At 43.9% G+C, this 19,086-nt stretch overlaps 1 protein-coding gene across 3 annotated transcripts in view; it reads left to right on the plus strand.

The window, feature by feature from the left end:
* Positions 1 to 17,883, plus strand: part of iqsec3a (IQ motif and Sec7 domain ArfGEF 3a) — a 192,392-nt gene extending 174,509 nt beyond the window's left edge. Inside the window, exons 10-14 of one of the 3 annotated variants that reach the window (XM_061714483.1) lie at positions 1,551 to 1,650; positions 4,175 to 4,333; positions 7,283 to 7,375; positions 8,354 to 8,397; positions 16,036 to 17,883. In XM_061714483.1, coding sequence (XP_061570467.1) covers positions 1,551 to 1,650; positions 4,175 to 4,333; positions 7,283 to 7,375; positions 8,354 to 8,397; positions 16,036 to 16,581 — 942 coding nt within the window. In that variant the 3' untranslated portion in view covers positions 16,582 to 17,883. Of the gene's footprint in view, positions 1 to 1,550; positions 1,651 to 4,174; positions 4,334 to 7,282; positions 7,376 to 8,353; positions 8,438 to 16,035 lie in introns of all 3 variants that reach the window. The other 2 variants (XM_061714484.1, XM_061714485.1) reach the window with 2 other exon arrangements.
* The last annotated feature ends 1,203 nt before the right edge of the window (positions 17,884 to 19,086 follow it).

Here is a 19,086-nt window from a genome sequence, read left to right on the forward strand (position 1 = left end):
TGAAAATTATGCCGAATGACAGAACAGCATAACAGATTTGCTTCATTGCTTCATTTCTTTCTTTCTTTCTTTCTTTCTTTCTTTCTTTCTTTCTTTCTTTCTTTCTTTCTTTCTTTCTTTCTTTCTTTCTTTCTTTCTTTCTTTCTTTCTTTCTTTCTTTCTTTCTTTCTTTCTTTCTTTCTTTCTTTCTTTCTTTCTTTCTGGAAGGTCGTTCAGGGAAAAGAGCTCCATAAAAGCGCTCGCCAATGTGCTTCCCATACAAATCAGAGCAGTTGCGTGCAAATCTGAGACACTTTGGAGATTAAAATGTACATTTATGTTAACTTGTCTGCTCTGAGAGTGTTTCCTGTGTGCTCCAGTGAGCACCCTGTTTCCTCCTGCTCCCCGCTCACTCTGCAATATTGGTTCCTAAAACAGTTAGACATGTTTCCTTTCCCCCCAAAACATTTATTTACCCCTTAAATCAGTCATGCACCTCTTAACCCTTGTGCTGTCTTTGGGTCAAAATGACCCAATTATTCTATCCTTCTTTCCTCCTGCCATGCTCTCTCCTTCCTTCTTCCTTTCCTCTTTTCCTCCTTTTTTACCCTGCTTTACTCATTTTTCTTCCTACCTCCCTTTCGTCATTCGTTTCTTTATTACCTTCTTTGCTTTTCCTTCCTTCTTTCCTTATTTTCTCCATTCCTTCCTTCTTCCCTCCCTTCTTTCTTTCCTTTTCTCCATTCTTTCCTTCCTTTCTCCCTTCCTTCCTTCTTTTCTCCCTTCCTTACTCCCTTTCCTACTTCGTTCCTTCTTTCCTTCTTTTCTCCTTACTTCCTTCTTTCCTCCCTTCCATCTTTTCTCCCTTCCTTACTCCCTTTCTTACTTCCTTCCTTCTTTTTTCCCTTCTTTCCTCCCTTCCATCTTTTCTCCCTTCCTTACTCCCTTTCCTACTTCGTTCCTTCTTTCCTTCTTTTCTCCTTACTTCCTTCTTTCCTCCCCTCCATCTTTTCTCCCTTCTTTTCTCCTTTCTCCCTTCCTTCCATCTTTTCTCCCTTCCTTACTCCCTTTCTTACTTCCTTCCTTCTTTTTTCCCTTCTTTCCTCCCTTCCATCTTTTCTCCCTTCCTTACTCCCTTTCCTACTTCCTTCCTTCTTTTATCCTTTCTCCCTCCCTCCATCTTTTCTCCTTCCTTTCCTTCCTTACTCCCTTTCCTACTTCCTTCCTTCTTTCCTTCTTTTCTCCTTACTTCCTTCTTTCCTTCCTTCCATCTTTTCTCCCTTCCTCCCTTCCATCTTTTCTCCCTCCCTTACTCCCTTTCCTACTTCCTTCCTTCTTTTCTCCTTTCTTCCTTACTTCCTTCTTTCCTTCTTTTCTCCTTTCCTCCTTACTTCCTTCTTTTCTCCCTTCACCCTCCCTTGACCCAAAGACAGCACAAGGGTTAAAAACTGGATTTGTAAGAGTTTAAAGCCTTTGAACCTTTAAAAGTCAGAGAAAAAAAGCATAATATCAGATCTTTACGGCTGTCCTGTGACGTGGAAATGCTGATTTTGTCGTCTTGTTTCCTGCAGATCTTGAAGCTTTGTCCAAAGAAGAAAAGTTCTGCTGCCTACACGTTCTGCAAAGCCATGGGCCTGCTGGGCATGCAGTTCCACCTTTTTGAAAACGAATGTAAGCCGACGTCTCTGCAAAAAACATCCAGATTCAACCAAGAAACAAAAATTAAAAGGCCAAATAGTGGACGTTGGATGCTTTTCCTCGTATTTAGACTCATGGAAAGTGTTGCAACAACGAGGTCGCGACTCAGACATCATGATAAGGTCACAAAAAGACATGCATGCACAGCTTTTAGCTACGTGCCATGACGTCACTGGTGCAGCCAATGGGAAACTGCGATATAGGAGGTCTCTTGAAGGCTATGGTTCTGAAAGGGGTTTTTTTCCCGCAAGCTACCAGTTTTAGCTTGACTTAGGCTGACTAATGTGATGTTCTTTCAGTTTAATCAAATATAAACATCCGGCTGAAAGAAGGACTGCTACAGAACCGGCCGAGTTCTGACAGAGCTATCGTAGCCATCCGCCACTAGCCCCCGCTAGCCGCGGTTTAGCTCAGTGCGGCTAGATGCACATCTAAATCCAGCTATTGGCAACAATCTACCTGAGAAATTAAACTGGAGTTTCAGAGAAATCCAAGTAAACATGCACGAGAAGACAATCGATCATTGAGTGAGGGGTGTTCGACTCCACGACACTAGGTGGCGCCACATGTGCTTTTGTGTTCTAGTTCTTTGTTGTTCGTCTTCTTCTTCTCCTACTGTGTTGATATTCTGGCTTTCGCGGTGTCTTTACGTCCAGAAGGGGGGGTCGCTAGCTCGGCTAAGCGTGGGTTGGTTACATGCAGGAATAACTCGAATTAGGACGCATTTTCTGGCACTAAAAGCTGGAACTCAAAAGCTTCAGTTGGGTTCGACTACAGCCCCGCTAAGTTGTAAACACGGCTGTTAAAACTTCTATTTCGGTCGGATTTAGGCAACAATTCAACTTTCTGTCAGTGCATGTAAACGTACTGACTGATGCCGGTTTGCACCGTCCGTCCTGAGTCACTATTGGTTCCGAGCAGTCTTTGGACGTCACACTCGGCCAAAACCTGCTTTGGAAGAGGTGTTTGTTGAGGTGGCGTTTGCCTAAGTGTGGGCCAGCGCTGTTAGCACCAGTCTAACTAGTCCACCCCCGTTCTTCGCCTCCAGAGTCTTATTTAGTCACATTTTTAGTTTAGTTTAGTTTATTTCGGTCATGACACAACAAAAAAAGAATAAAAATTACAACAAGAAAACAAATACACTGTTCAAAGAAAACATTACAAAAAAGTTTCCAATATATAAATAAACAAATAACATCAAGACCGAAAAAGGTGTAGGCTGAAGCAAAGCTTATTATTTGCCTACCCTCAAAAAGATTAATTAAATTAATGAAATAAAAGCAAGCGGTAAGAGAAAGACTGTCAGGAAAACAAATTGCCTCCATGGGGATAACAAAGATTCCTCAAGAAATAAGAAAGATTTTTAAAATAAAGGTGCAGTCTACATGTTTCCTTCATCCTTAAAAAATCAAATCAAATCACCAATTAAATCAATACCCAAATCAACATTGCAAGCATCACCGCTCATTAATTTGATTTGATTAATTAACATTGAGCTGTTGGTGCCTTTAACAAGCCAAGATCTTGACCTCCATCGTACCTGTGTTAGGTTAAAAAGTCATCACAATATTAATAACTTAGAAAAAGACACCGGAAACTGTCAGAAAGGATTTTTAAGGCCTTCTGCGCAGAAGTGAAGCAAAATCGGAGCCCTGTCGAGCAACACGGCTCTCTCTCTGTGGCTCTCGACGGAATGCTTGCTGGGTCTTTCTTTGCAGGAGGTATTTATTGAAAAACCGACAGGCGTCGGCTATGTTAAGACAACCAATGGTAGACAGTGGATGGACAATGGACAGAAACAGATGGTCACACACATGACTTTTCAGTTGAAGAGGCTTGGTATGAAGAAACAAACAGACATCCTTAAAACACAAAGGGTCAAGAGGTCAACTAAAATAGGACCTCTAAAACAGGAGGTTTGAACAGATGGTTTTTAAAGACACTGGGTTATTTACAAACCAGAAATCACCAGGCCAAACTTCATGGGGGTCTCGTGTTATCAGATGGTCCAACTAAACCTAGCTAACCTTTAAGTCAGCTTAACGTCTTGAAACAACATGAAGGGTCAATAAATGAGCACCTTCTGGACAAACAAGAAATCTGTGAGGCTTTGCACAGATGTGTCTAAAGACACTGGTCAGCTGTTAACAAAGCAGACAACCCCCCCTAAATTCCTTCAGGGAATGGCCTGTCTGGTGACTTCTGTTCCTATTCTGATAGTTTTTTATTTTCATAATGACAATCTTAATTCAAAAGAGTTGATTAACCTCATACCTGTCACTCAAAAAGAGCCACACCCCTTAATGTGGGTCATTTAGATGCTCTTTATAATTCGATGTTATAAGTTACTTGATTATTCACAGACAACTTAATTTCTGTTCCTCTGACTACTTGTTTTTAACAAACTGTGGGTTTTGGATAAGGGAAAGCATCTACTAGAGTTTAACGTCACCCGAGAGAATAAAGGTTTTTAACTGATGTCCTCTGTGCTCCTCAGACTACCCTCACGGCATCACCATCCTCTCCCCGTACGGCTCCGACAAGAAGCAGGTTCTCCACTTCTGCGCTCAGAGCGCCGAGGAGCTGCTCAAGTTCCTGGAGGACCTGAAGGAGTCGATCGCCGAGGTGTCGGAGATGGAGCAGATACGGATCGAGTGTAAGGGTTCCTTTCAAGTGTCTCTTTGGCATCTCCCAATGACCATTTTTGGAAAGGTTTAGACATAATCTTACAGAAAACATGTGTAAAATACTCATTTTTTGTGGTATTGTTATCAAATTTGAAATTGCACTAGCTAAAGCTTCATGCTGTGGTGCCAGTGTGTTTTCCAGCTAATAAGTCACAGATTCTCTCATCTGCAGCCATCTAATTACAAAACAAATTTCGGGCTGAAATAAAAACCTTCTATTTCAGTGTGTTCAAACTTAGATTACTCAATACTAGTAGTAGTTACAGTGATTCTGACAGTTGGGGGGGGAACAACTTTCAATTTACTTTGGGTACGCCTTGGATAGGCATTTTAGACGACTTTTACAGGAGTGGCAACATGCTTAGAATACATTAAAAATTCAGTTACAAATTTACATAAACAGTTTACATAAACAATATTACAACTTTATTCTCGTAATATTACGACTTTATTCTCGTAATTTTACGACTTTATTCTCTTAATTTTACGACTTTATTCTCATAATTTTACGACTTTATTCTCATAGTATTACGACTTTATTCTCATAATTTTACGACTTTATTCTCATATTATTACGACTTTATTCTCGTAATATTACGACTTTATTCTCGTAATTTTACAACTTTATTCTCGTAATTTTACGACTTTATTCTCATATAATTATTACTTTATTCTCATAATTTTACGACTTTATTCTCATAATATTACGACTTTATTCTCGTAATATTACGACTTTATTCTCATATTATTATGACTTTATTCTCGCAACATTATGACTTTATTCTCATAATATTATGACTTTATTCTCCAATCTTTTTTTGGTCTTAGATTGGCCCTAATACTCTGTCATAGACTGGAGATGGGTGTTTCAAATTTAAAATCATAAACGTGCTTTTTATTGTCGGAGGAAGGGGGAGTGGCAATAGGGAACCAATAGGAGCTGAGATTAGACGTCCACCTCTTCCCCGGTTCACGTGTTAGTTTGCTGCTGCAGTCGACAGCAGGAGGCCGGCGAGGCGGCGGGGAAAGTGGGTCAGCGCTGCTCCGAGCAGCCAGACATCTGAGGGGAATGCGGTGCGACTGGCGAGCATCGCGGAGACGGCGTCCCCGCCGGGATCTGACCACCGGGAGGGAGGGACGGCAGCTCGGAGGAAGAGCAGCGAGATCTGAACGCAGGAAAAAGGACGGACGGCTACGTCAGACATGGATGCTGTGAACAGAAACAGAATTTGAAACTCTCATAAAAATGCAAATTTTACTCAAATCAGCAGCACATTCCCGAGACGCTGTTGCTCTGCACTTTCATTACAGCCCACTACTCCTAAAACAAAATCTCTGATCTTGCAACCAATCAGTTTAGTTGACGGCAGGTCAGTGACGTGATGTGTCATCTAAGAGAGGCGGAGTCTCGTTGAAGTGAGAAAAGGGCAGATGTTCAGGAACTGTGGCTACTAAATACTGTATGAAGAAGTTTTATAGAAATAAATGTTCCTCGGTGTAAAAATGCAAAAACTTTAAATAATTCATAATCTACAGAATATAATGTTCTTGAAAGGCTGTAGATCTGGAGGAATCTCTGTGTGCTTGGGGTGTCTCCAAAGTCACACTGCAAAAACTCATTTCTGAGGAAATTTAAAAAAGATTATTTTAGATTATTTCGCTAATTTTAAGAACTCCTAACTTTCCTAACCTCATTGAGAAAGATAGTTTTGCTTAAAATGAGACAATTTTGATGAGATTTGATTGAGACGGGCTGGTTTTACGCCTGCACATGTCGTCAGGTAGAAATCACTGCATGGACTCAGGAAACTTCCAGAAATCACTGTTGGTAACCACAAATCAATCAATCAATCAAACTTTATTTATAAGGCACTTTTCATACAAATATGTAGCACAAATTGCTTTACATGTTTAAAAATTGTACAATTTACAAAGTAAAAGCAGGGACCCAGCCTTCACATAAACCCCGCTCCCCACATACACACAACAGACACGTCATGATAATGATGAATTAAAAGCCATCTGCATCAGGAATGGGACGCGCAACCCAACCATCTCTCCCGAAAACAGGAGTTGCTTCAAGCCCAGGAGAAAATGCAGATTAACGATCTATCGCGCAAAGGAGAAGCCTAAAGCCACGTTTACACATAGCCGGGTATTTACAAAAACTGATATTTCCCCCTCTACGTTTTGAAAAATACCATCATTTACACGAACCTGCATAAATACGCTGTTAAGGTGCTATGAGCAGCCAAACCTACAGGGGGCAGTGTAACGAGAAGCATAAAGTAATTTACACATAACAAAAACGGTGGTGTTTTCATGCATTTTGTCCGTTTGTTTACACGAAAACAAAGCTCAAAGTCACCAAAAATTATCCTTTCTGAAAACTCCAGCCAAAGTGGAGATTTGCAAAAACCCCGTCTTCACGTTTGCTTGTAAACGGAGAGAAACGGACGTTTAGGCTTCAGAACGTCACATTATGAGACAGAAACGTCACCAGCATCATTTGTGCGACCTGTGTTTACAATTTGTTTGGCCACCGTCAATATTTTCTTGTATTTTACCTGTTTTATATTCTAAAGTCACACTTAAAAGTAACTCCACTTTCTGTCACTCCAAACCAAAGACTCTCGTTCCGTCTTGGAAGTAACTGGAAGTTACTCGTGTCATTTGTTGAGGTTTTTTTCCAGGATTCTGATTGGCTAGCATGACTTTATCTTCTCGTTACACTGCCCCCTGTAGGTTTGGCTGCTCATAGCACCTTAACAGCTATTTATGCAGGTTCGTGTAAATGATGGTATTTTTCAAAACGTAGAGGGGGAAATATCCGTTTTTGTAAATCTTATGTGTAAACGTGTCCTCAGTTCCTTGTTGCTCTGCATTAATGCAACAAGCGTTTCTCCCCGTCTCTGCAGGGGAGCTGGAGAAGCAGCAGGGCGCCAAGACGCACGCAGTGAAGAGCAACGGCACCCAGCTGGAGCTGCGCGGCAAAGCGGGCTCGCCATCAGGTCTGTGAGGGCGCCGCAAAAACCCCCGGGAACCCGTCCTGGCGCCGGTTCCTAGGAACCTGTTCACCAGAGAAAAAGAAATTACATTTCAATTCAATTCAATTCAATTTTATTTATATAGCGTTTATTACAACAGAAGTTGTCTCCAGGATCTTTCCAGAGACCAGAACATGAACCCTGAGCAATTATCACATAAACATAACATAAACAATGACAGGTAAAAACTCCCCTAAAGGGAGAAAAACCTTAAGGCAAACATTTGCAAGGAAAAACTCCCCTTTAGGAGGAAGAAACCTGGACCAGGACCTGGATCAGAAGGGCCAGCTGGGCAGAGCAGGAAAAGAAAAAACAGATAGAAAGAATGAATAACAGAGAAAGGAGAGGAGACATTTAACGACATTTAAGTCGTTTATCATCGCGATTGTTTCCGTGGTTCATGGGACCACTTTTATTCTGCTTTTTAAATAAAAACAATGTTCAACGCAACCCGACGTAAATGTCCTGACGTAAAAGTCCGTAACGTTTCATAGTTTATCAAGACACAGTGATAGAGGACAGGGAGAGATGGTTCGGAAGGGAGGAGCTGTACAGGTGTAAGAGACAGAATTGCCATGGCGACCTCTCAAGAGAAGAGAGACTGATTTGGATTACCCAACGCCAAGAGGAGTAGACATAAGCAGTGGTCTCAGAGAAGCAGCAGGTTTATAAAACTGAGAACGTGAAAGCTAATCTCTAGTAAACGACCCACAATGCCCTCCGTTGTGGAACCACGCCTTGTAGACAGATGAGAGGGAAGTTGTTTGAGCGTGTGAAATGTTTGTTCGGGAGGGTTTAGGCGCCTCGTCCATCTAAAAGGGATATTTAAGCGTGTGGCCAGGCGTGGTACTGCCACCTTAAGTAGCTCTGATGAACGAACACGTACCGTCTCACAGACATTCTTCTGCCCCCCCTGTCCCTTCTTTTTGCCCCGCCCGCCAGGAAACCAGGAGGTAGATGACCGAAGCGGACACAACGCAGTGGAGGTAAGCGCTCGCAGACTGGTCCGCGTCTGAGTAGAAGCAGGTAAGTTTGGCGCTCGGTTAACAGAGGCCGTCCGCAGCAGCAGACCGCAGGGCTAGCAGGGCTAGCAGAGCTAGCAGGGCTAGCAGGGCTAGCCGGCTCGTCAGCGCCGCAGGCGTCAAGCAGGTGTGGGTGACGAGTGTGCGAGTGTGAGAGAGCGAGTGCTGCTGGGTAAAAGTGCTGCTGGGCATGTGAGGCGACCCGAAACCAACGAAGGTGGTTGGGGGGACGTTGATACGACCAGAAACCGTTTCCCTCCCATGGGAGTTTCCACCGCCAGAGCTCCGATTGGGGGGGGCGGGGACCTTTCGTCATTTTCACGACCAGAAAACGTCTTATGATTCATCTCAGCAGAGAAAAACATTTATTGCTGCATAAGGCCACGTTTACACATAGCCGGTGATTTGCAAAAACGGATATTTCCCCCTCCACGTTTTGAAAAATACCATCATTTACACCAGGGTTCGGCAACCCAAAATGTTGAAAGAGCCATATTGGACCAAAAACACAAAAAACAAATCTGGAGCCGCAAATCTGGAGCCGCAAAAAATGAAAAGTCTTGTATAAGCCTTAGAATGAAGGTAACACATGCTGCATGTTTCTATATTAGTTATAACTGGGTCCTCAGCTGCAAATGTAGCATGTTAATGTCTTTCCACATGACTCTTTTTGTTACGCGAATCTGTGGAAGAGTATTAGTGCCATGCAGGAGAAAAATCTAAATAATATATAATATAATATAATAATTGAGAAAAAAGTCCAAATGTCGAGAAAAAAGTCGAAATGTCGAGAAAAAAATCGAAATTTTGAGGAAAAAGTCGAAATGTCGAGAAAAAAGTCGAAATGTTTAGAAAAAAGTCAAAATGTTGAGAAAAAAGTTGAAAGGACAAAGGAAGAAAAAAAGAGTAACTTCCAGTTACTTCCAAAATTAACGAGATTCTTTCTTTTGGAGTGACAGAGAAGTGGAGTTACTTTTAAGTGTGACTTTAGAATATAAAACAGGTAAAATACAAGAAAATATTGACGGTGGACAAACAAATTGTAAACACAGGTCGCACACATGACGCTGGTGACGTTTCTGTCGCATAGTTTCAGTTTCTCTCAGTTTACAAGCAAACGTGAAGACGGAGTTTTTTCAAATCTCCACTTTTGCCGGAGTTTTCAGAAATGACCATTTTTTGTTACTTTGAGCTTCGTTTTCTTGTAAACGAACGGCCAAAACGCATGAAAACACCACCGTTTTTGCTACGTGTAAACGGGGCCTAAGTCGTTAAACTGCAGAGAAGCTCTGGTGTAAAGATTATAAACTACGATATAATGAGTAGACTTCTCCAAACCAGACTGCAGCAGGGGGTAGTTGGGGGTAGTTGGGGGCATCTCGGGTCAATCTTCATGCTCGTCTGAGCCACCTCCACCAGCCCGCCTCCTCTCCGCCGCGCAGTAAATGTCAGGCGCCGGCGTGGAGCCGCGAGCTGTCGAGACGCATCTATCCTCAAACCAGGAGATTCACCCCCACCACCAAAAAAATAAAAGAAGAGGCCAGTTTCCGAGGCGACGTGTGGCGAGCCGTGAAATATTCAGAGGATGCAAAGGGGAGGTGTTGAGCAGGAGGAGAGAGTTTCTACTTCAGAAGCAAAATAAAAACAGTCATTCTGCAAAACTCTACATTTTGCATCATCTCAGAGGCTATGTGGCGCCACCTGGAGGTCAGAGGTCAACCTCGCACCCTGCAGCCACTGGAACTGAGGGCACAAATCATTTAAGTGGTTTTAGACGCTCACCTGGTTCTGAACAGGAAGTCTAATTTTGACCAGTTTCAGAGATTTTGAAGTGAAACTTCTGAAGGTCAGCAGAAGGTCGGGTCAAAGACGTCATGCCAGGAGCTTAGGAGTCGATCACTCCGCAGGGAAATTAGCCCCAGCGCCGTCCACTTAGAAGAGCTTCTCCGTTCCATTTACATTCCGACTGACGCTTAAATGAGTGGCCGATCAAGGTTTCATGGACGCTCTTCACTTCTGACTTAGAGACTTGTAAATATAACCCGTTGCTGCTCTGCTGTCGTCTTGAACGTCTGTGACGATTCCTGCCGGGTTTAGCGCAGTTACTTCGGCAACACCAACTACAGAACCCACAGTCCCCCTGAGTACGGTAACATGAATTACCGTAATGATCAGGCGCGCTGCATTATAAGGCGCACTGCCGGTTTTTAAGAAAATTAAAGGCTTTTAGGTGTGGAAAATACGGTAACTTAAATTAATTAAACAACCTGATCTCACAAAAATCTGTGAAATGCCCACGACCTCTCACCACTATTTTCCGTGGCACCAACATGGAAATGGTAAAATTCCGTGTGAGCACACATTTAACAATTATATATTTAAAATATATTTACACAAATGTGTGTATCATGCCCTTAAACTACTACTGTATGTGCACTCTTATTTTAGTATTAACAACCTCCATTTCTGTGAAAAAAAATTATATTTGCTAAGAGCTACATTTCCCTTGAGTCATGCTATACAGCATTATGCTAATCAGCGCCATATTTGTAGTCACATTGGTTTGGTTAACCCTAACGTATAAAAATGTTTTAAAAAACATCAATTGAATATATTTATTATGTAGTGCATCTGAAATAGCAACTACATTTTATAGAGATGATGTATTTTAAGGAATTGTAAATATGTTTGTTTATTTAGAATTGTTTATTTAACGTCATGTAACTGACTGATGTATTCACAGTGATTCAATATAAGTTGTAAATGTACCTGTGTATGGTTTATTTTAATATTTACCGTTCAAAAGCACAATATATTTAACCGTTTATTTCCACGTGCATAGCAACAGTAATCAATGACCACACATCCGCGATCGGGGCCTCGTCACGTGATCAGGATCTCCGCTCCCTCTATGACGTAGAGGGGATGCCCAGGGAATTCCCTGTGGTGACGGAATGGCAGAATGGTTAAAACAATGAATTCAAATATCGCCTGTCTCCACTTCCTGGTTCAAAAGCAATTAAAAATGATATTTTGTGGCTGGACGATGCTCTGGTTAAGGTCTGGTTAGGTTAATGCACCACTTATGATTGGTTAGAAGTAGGTAACGCTTGTGGTTTTTGCTAAAAATAATAATTTCACATCACTTACGCCACCTCCGTAGTCATGGCGACAGCAAACAACATGGTTAAATACTCAAATTTACGTTAAATACTAGAAAACACGGTTAAAGACTTGCCGTCAAAATACTGTTAAAAATCATCAAAACACCATTAAAACACTGTTAAAACAGCGTTAAAAACATGCTTTTACAAACTGACAGTAACAAACAGTAACTTGTGCGTCAAAAACTCATAACTTAGCCACTATAATAAAGAATAATATATACATAATAATAATGTAATAATCCGTGTATATATAACGACAACAGATCCCATTGACTTCGCATGGTAAAATATCCGTGGTGCTCACACGGAATTATACCATTTCTGTGTTGGTGCCACGGAAAATATTGGTGAGAGGTCGTGGACATTTCACGGATTTTTGTGAGATCAGGTTGTGATTAAAGGATATAAAGTAAGGAAGGTTGAAAATGCTGATAAATGTTTAAATCAGTGTTTAAATCGGTGTTTCCTGTGGACGTCTGGTGCTGTCGGTCTGCTCACCTCCTCTCCAGGTCTCTCACCCCCCTCCGATTACCTGGACCCCCCCCACTTCCCGCCCACCCCAGCACTGTCCTGGTCCCCCGTCCCCCGTCACCCACTGGTGTTCCCAGCATCCGGTCTGCACTGTCCCCAGCACCTGTGGCGGGTGGAGAGGGGGGGTGAGGGGGGGTGGATGCGGTTGTCACGGTGATTTTACACCTCCATCTACAGTCATGTGCAAAAGTCAGGGCCCCCGACTTCCTGAAACTATGTGTTTTTTGTGCAAAAAAACGCGATAAAAATGATCTGATGGGTAGCGGAACGGGAAAGTTGATAACACAAAGCCAAGAGGGAAGGACGTAAGCAAACGCATTAGAAAAGCAACTGATTATCTGCCAGAGGTCAGAAAACCCTTCTGGGGTTCAACATAACAGTGTTAGAAAAGATTATTCACAAGCTTGGCTGGTTCCTTATTTTGGGTTTTACATCACGTTTGAGCTAAAACCTGTCAGATTTGGCAACCTCAACCTCAGCGCTGGATTTCTTAGTGACTTGTCTTTTTGGGCTTAAATTTAGTTTGAAAATGCGATTAAAAAGTTTTAAATTCATCTTGATCAAACTTGTAGACACCCTGGATATTGAATCATGAGTATTCAGTATTACCCACAATCCTTTGTTTTGTAGTTAGTCACCACTACAATCAGATGATTTTTAGATTAGATTAGATCTAATCTAATCTAATCTAAGACCCGATCTTCCCGGGTCGGGAAAAGGTCTCTCACTGTTGTTTGTGCCTACGGGCCGAACAGCAGTGGGGAGTACCCGGCCTTCTTGGAGTCCCTGGGAGGAGTACTTGATGGTGCTCCAACTGGGGACTCCATTGTTCTACTGGGGGACTTCAACGCTCACATGGGCAATGACAGTGATACCTGGAGAAGCGTGATTGGGAGGAACGGCCTCCCCGATCTGAACCCGAGTGGTGTTTTGTTGTTGGACTTCTGTGCGAGTCACAGTTTGTCCATCACGAACACCATGTTCAAGCATAAGGGTGTCCATCAGTGCACGTGGCACCAGGACACCCTAGGCCGGAGGTCAATGATCGACTTTGTTGTCGTCTCATCTGACCTTCGGCCGCATGTCTTGGACACTCGGGTGAAGAGAGAGGCTGAGCTGTCAACTGATCACCACCTGGTGGTGAGTTGGATGCGCTGGCGGAGGAGGAGGTTGGACAGACCCAAAGGATTGTGAGGGTCTGTTGGGAACGTCTGGCTGAGCCCTCTGTCAGGGACATCTTCAATTCCCACCTCCGGGAGAGCTTCTCTCGGATCCCGGGGGAGGCGGGGGACATTGAGTCCGAGTGGACCATGTTCTCTGCCTCCATTGTCAACGCGGCGGCTCGAAGTTGTGGACGCAAGGTCTCCGGTGCCTGTCGTGGCGGCAATCCTAGAACCCGCTGGTGGACACCGGAAGTACAGGATGCCGTCAGACTGAAGAAGGAGTCCTACCGGGCAAATTGGCCTGTGGGACTCCTGACGCAGTAGATAGGTACCGGCAGGCCAAGCGAGCCGTGGCTCGGGAGATCCTGGAGGCAAAAACTCGGGTTTGGGGAGGCCATGGAGGAAGACTTTCGGTCGGCCTCGAGGAAATTCTGGCGGACCGTTCGGCGCCTCAGAAGGGGGAAGCAGTACTCTGCCGGCACCGTTTATGGTGCTGGTGGGGAGCTGTTGACCTCGACTGGGGACATCGTCGGACGGTGGAAGGAATACTTCGAGGATCTCCTCAACCCGACTGACATGCCTTCCACTGAGGAAGCAGAGAGTGGGGACTCGGAGACGTGCTCGTCCATCACCCAAGCCGAGGTCACTGAGGTGGTTCGTAAGCTCCTCGGTGGCCGGGCACCGGGGGTGGATGAGATTCGCCCTGAGTACCTCAAGTCTCTGGATGTCGTAGGGCTGTCTTGGTTGACACGCCTCTGCGACATTGCATGGAGGAAGGGAACAGTACCGCTGGAGTGGCAAATCGGGGTGGTGGTCCCTCTGTTTAAAAAGGGGGACCAGAGAGTGTGTTCCAACTACAGGGGGATCACACTTCTCAGCCTCCCGGGGAAAGTCTACGAAAGGGTACCGGAGAGGAGATTACGGCCGATAGTCGAACCTCGGATTCAGGAGGAACAATGCGGTTTTCGTCCCGGTCGTGGAACACTGGACCAGCTCTATACCCTCCGCAGGGTGCTCAAAGGTTCATGGGAAGTCTACATGTGTTTTGTGGATCTGGAGAAGGCATTTAACCATGTCCCTCGAGCCATTCTCAGGCCCTCTATTAAGGGCTGTCCGGTCTCTATATGATCGGAGCAGGAGTCTGGTTCGCATTGCCAGCAGTAGGTCAGACTTGTTCCCGGTGCATGTTGGACTCCGGACAGGATTTCTAGGCGCAGCCAGGGGCCGGAGGGGATCCGGTTTGGGAACCTCAGGATTTGGTCTTTGCTTTTTGCAGATGATGTTGTCCTGTTGGCTTCATCAGACCGGGACCTCCAGCATGTGCTGGGGCGGTTTGCGGCCGAGTGCGACGCGGCAGGGATGAGAATCAGCACCTCCAAAACCGAGGCCATGGTTCTCCACCGGGAAAGGGTGGCATGCCTTCTCCGGGTGGGTGGAGAAGTCCTGCCTCAGGTGGAGGAGTTCAAGTATCTCGGGATCTTGTTCACGAGTGAGGGAACAATGGAGCGTGAGATTGACAGACGGATCGGTGCAGCGTCCGCAGTTATGCGGTCGATGTACTGGACCGTCGTGGTGAAGAAGGAGCTGAGTCGAAAGGCGAAGCTCTTGATTTACCGGTCAATCTACGCCCCTACCCTCACCTATGGTCATGAACTGTGGGTAGTGAACGAAAGGACAAGATCGCGGATACAAGCGGCCGAGATGAGTTTCCTCCGCAGGGTGGCTGGACGCTCCCTTAGAGATGAGTTTCCTCCGCAGGGTGGCTGGACGCTCCCTTAGAGATGAGTTTCCTCCCTTATAGATGAGTTTCCTCCGCAGGGTGGCTGGACGCTCCCTTAGAGATGAGTTTCCTCCGCAGGGTGGCTGGACGCTCCCTTAGAGATGAGTTTCCTCCGCAGGGTGGCTGGACGCTCCCTTAGAGATGAGTTTCCTCCGCAGGGTGGCTGGACGCTCCCTTAGAGATAGGGTGAGGAGTTCGTCACCCGGGAAAGACCCAGGACACGCTGGAGAGACTATGTCTCTCGACTGGCCTGGGAACTTCTCTGGAGGAAGTGTCTCGGGTGAAGGAAGTCTGGGCATCTCTGTTGAGACTGCTGCCCCCGCGACCCGAGGAGAGATAAGCGGAAGAAGATGGATGGATGGATGGATTATTTATTTATTGTACCCTTGGGTAGATTTGGTTTACAGTGAGTGATTCATCTCGTATTATACATACAATCAAAAACCATACACTCAACAACACAGGACAAGATAAAGTGATGACAATGCTTTGGCTAAAAGAACAAAAAAGGACGGCCCCAAGATAAGAAACAAGATAAGTTAAAACATCAGTGTATAAAAAACACTAAAATATTCAACCAAGCCAAAGGATATAAAATGTGCCTTTTCATAAAAACAAGATGAAGGAAACAATACAAAACATAAATACAAGGTTATGTTGCAGTTTCTCTCACTTGTTAATAGCACTGATGGCTGCTGGTACAAAGCTGTTTTTGTAACGTTTTATGACATTGGACAAAAAAATATAGGATGAAGGGAGGGCGTCCAAACTTTGGTACATGACTGTACGCCCCCACGCATGCCCCGTGTGTGTGTGTGTGTGTGTGTGTGCGTGAGAGTGTGTGTGAGTGCGTGCGTTCACCACCCCCACAAAAAAAGAAAAAAGAGGGCTTGACGGACTGTAGAGGAGGAACCAGTTTTATAACATTTGATGCTGTTCTCTTGGCTGTTTTCTAAACTAGGTGTCAATTCACAACAGGCTTCAGACGTACCGGCTCAGCAGCAGCAGCAGCAGCTCGGCGCGGAGCCCCGAGAGCGCGGCGGCGTCGGCGGCGCGTCCTAGCGGCCGGGGGGAGCTGCTCTTCCAGCCGGGGCCCCCGGGGGCCCCGTTCCTCCACCACGCCCCCCCCCACGCCGCCAGCATGGCCGACCTGCGGCCCGAGGCGCTCATCCAGTGCCAGCAGATCGTCAAGGTGTTCATGCTGGACGACGGCGGCTTGGGCGGGGGCCACCGCGGCCTCGGCGGACGCGTGGAGGCCTTCCTGAGCCAGACGGCCCCCCACCCTTACCACCATCGCCACCGGGGCCCCCACCAGCTCAGCCAGTCCGCCGCCTCCACCCCCGTCCGCTCGCCGGACGCCTTGCACGGCGGCGGCGGCGGCGACGGCTCCCAGCCGCCGCTGCCGCCGCCGCCCCCGCCCTACAACCACCCGCACCAGTACATCCCCCCGCCGGACCCCCGGCTCAGTCTGCACCGGACCCCCAGCGGCTCCCGGAGCATGGTGTAAATAACCCCCGACCCCCCCCTGAGAAAGAAAAAACCCAAATATATATATAAATACGCCGAGTGTAAATATATACATACAGATGAAGAGCTATGAAACACTGCGGCTCCACTTATATGCAGATATTTAAGGAAAAATCCAAGAAAAAAAGTTTTAAAAGAAGAGAAAAGGAGAAAACAAAGTGAATATACGACGTTTTACTTGATTCCTCATGTATTTTGAAATATTATGTAGTTTTAACAGATTTCTATAACTTTTTGTCAGTTTTAACTCATCAAGAGGGAGAAAAAAACTACAATTATGGCTCTTTTTGACCCCATCGGCCTCATCCCCGACACTTCAAATGGAAACGTGTGCCAAAATATATACGCCTCTTACTAAACAATGACTTCTTTGCACTTGACTGAGCAAAAAAAAGGAAAAAAATGAAGAAAAAATAGTCCTTTCAAGCCGAAAAAATGGAAAAAGGCAGAAGAAAAAGCTATCTAACCATTTGCTGATTTATTTATGTGATGGAGGGTCTTTTTTCTCTTCCTCTTTATCTCGTCTGGATTTAAAAAGAACAAAAAAAAAGGTAAAACACCATCCAGCGATGAGCTCTTTCCAGCGGCGCCTGTTGTGTTGTGGACTCTCCATCCTCAGCATCGTCCAGGCTTTTCCGGACATTTACCTGCCGACTCCAGAGGAATTGAAGGTCCATATCTTTAAAAAAAAAAAAGGCTCTCAAACCAGAACCAGAACCCGCTTCCACGTGTGATAGATGTAGACACACACTGTGCTGCATTTGCATTTTGACAAATGCCTCTTTTGCTTTTCTTTTTTCCTCCAGGAACCCCCCCCCACACACACACTCAAACCTTGCCATAAAAAAGGCTTTTTCCTGCAGCTGTTTGATGTTCAGATGTGTGTTGACTTTAATTTAATAATGTGTGTCCAGCTGCTTGCGTCTCCTCCCTCGTTTGTGTCTCTTCTTGACTGTTTTCCCTCTTCCTCGCCTTTCAGACTGACTTTTAAGATTAAAACAAAACAAAAAAAACACAAAAGAGTTGCAGCTTGTATTGCAAACGCTGGTATTTATGGTATTTTTCTGTGCTGCTGGCTCTCTGCTTTACACGAGAATGGGAGGAAGAGATGGCATCGCCTTTGTTTGGTCTCAGCCCGGATTGTAAATACCAGGATGTGGAGGTTTGTTGATTTATAACCACGGAGCCGAAGCAGGGAGGTCATGGCAAGCCCTTTTAACATTTAATGGCTAAGTTTGACTATCCAGAATTAAGATTGCAGATATCTACAACTGCATTTTGACTACACTGCAAAAACTCAAAATCTTAACAAGAATATTTGTCTTATTTCTAGTTATAATGTCTCATTTTTAGTCAAAAAAATCTCATTACACTTAAAACGAGACTCATCACTGGAAAAAACAACAATTTTCACCTGTTTCAAGTAGATTTTCACTTAAAATAAGTAGAAAAATCTGCCAGTGGAACAGGATTTTTTTGCTTGTAATGAGAAGATAAATCTTGTTCCACTGGCAGATTTTTCTACTTATTTTAAGTGAAAATTTACTTGAAACAGGTGAAAATTGTCAAATAACAATTTATTTATCTGGTAATGACTCTTGTTTTAAGTGTAAATAGATTTTTAGACATTTTAACTAGAAATAAGACAAATATTCCTGGTAAGATTTTGAGTTTTTGCAGTGTAGTCGTAATTACATTGTGACTAGTCAGAATTGTCATTCAAGATATCTATAACCTCATTTTGACTACTAAAACTCTAATTCAAGATATCTGTAATTACATTTTGACTAGGCAGAATGGAAGTTAAAGATATCTCCAATTTGACATATCTCTAATTTAAAATTCATTTCAAGATATCTCTATAATCTATATGATTATAGATATCTACAATTAAATTATGACTATCCGTAATTCCAGTTTGAGATATCTACAATGTCATTTTGACTAGTCAAAACTTAATTTAAGATATCTAAAAAGGACGATGCAGATATCTTGAATTGAGGGGAATTAAAGATATCTTAAACTGGAATTAGTATGGCAAGCCGTTTTATCATTTAATGGCTAAGTTTGACTATCCGGGATTAACATTGCAGATATTTACAACTGCATTTTGACTATAGTCTTAATTACATTGTGACTAGTCAGAATTGTCATTCAAGATATCTATAACGTCAACGTTGACTAGTCAAAACTTTAATTCAAGATATCTGTAATTACATTTTAACTAGGGAGAATGGAAGTTAAAGATATCTCCAATTTGAGATATCTCTAATTTAAAACTCATTTCAAGATATCTTTGACTTGATTACAGATATCTACAATTTAATTAAGACTATCCATAATTCCAGTTCAAGATATCTACAACTTTGTTCTGACTAGTCAAAACTTAATTTAAGATATATAAAAAGGACGATGTACATATCTGCACACTTACCACCGTGACAAATTCCTATGTGTTTAACACAAATGGCAAATAAAAGTAATC

Source organism: Cololabis saira, chromosome 23 (genome assembly GCF_033807715.1).
Source record: "Cololabis saira isolate AMF1-May2022 chromosome 23, fColSai1.1, whole genome shotgun sequence".
NCBI lineage: Eukaryota > Metazoa > Chordata > Actinopteri > Beloniformes > Belonidae > Cololabis > Cololabis saira.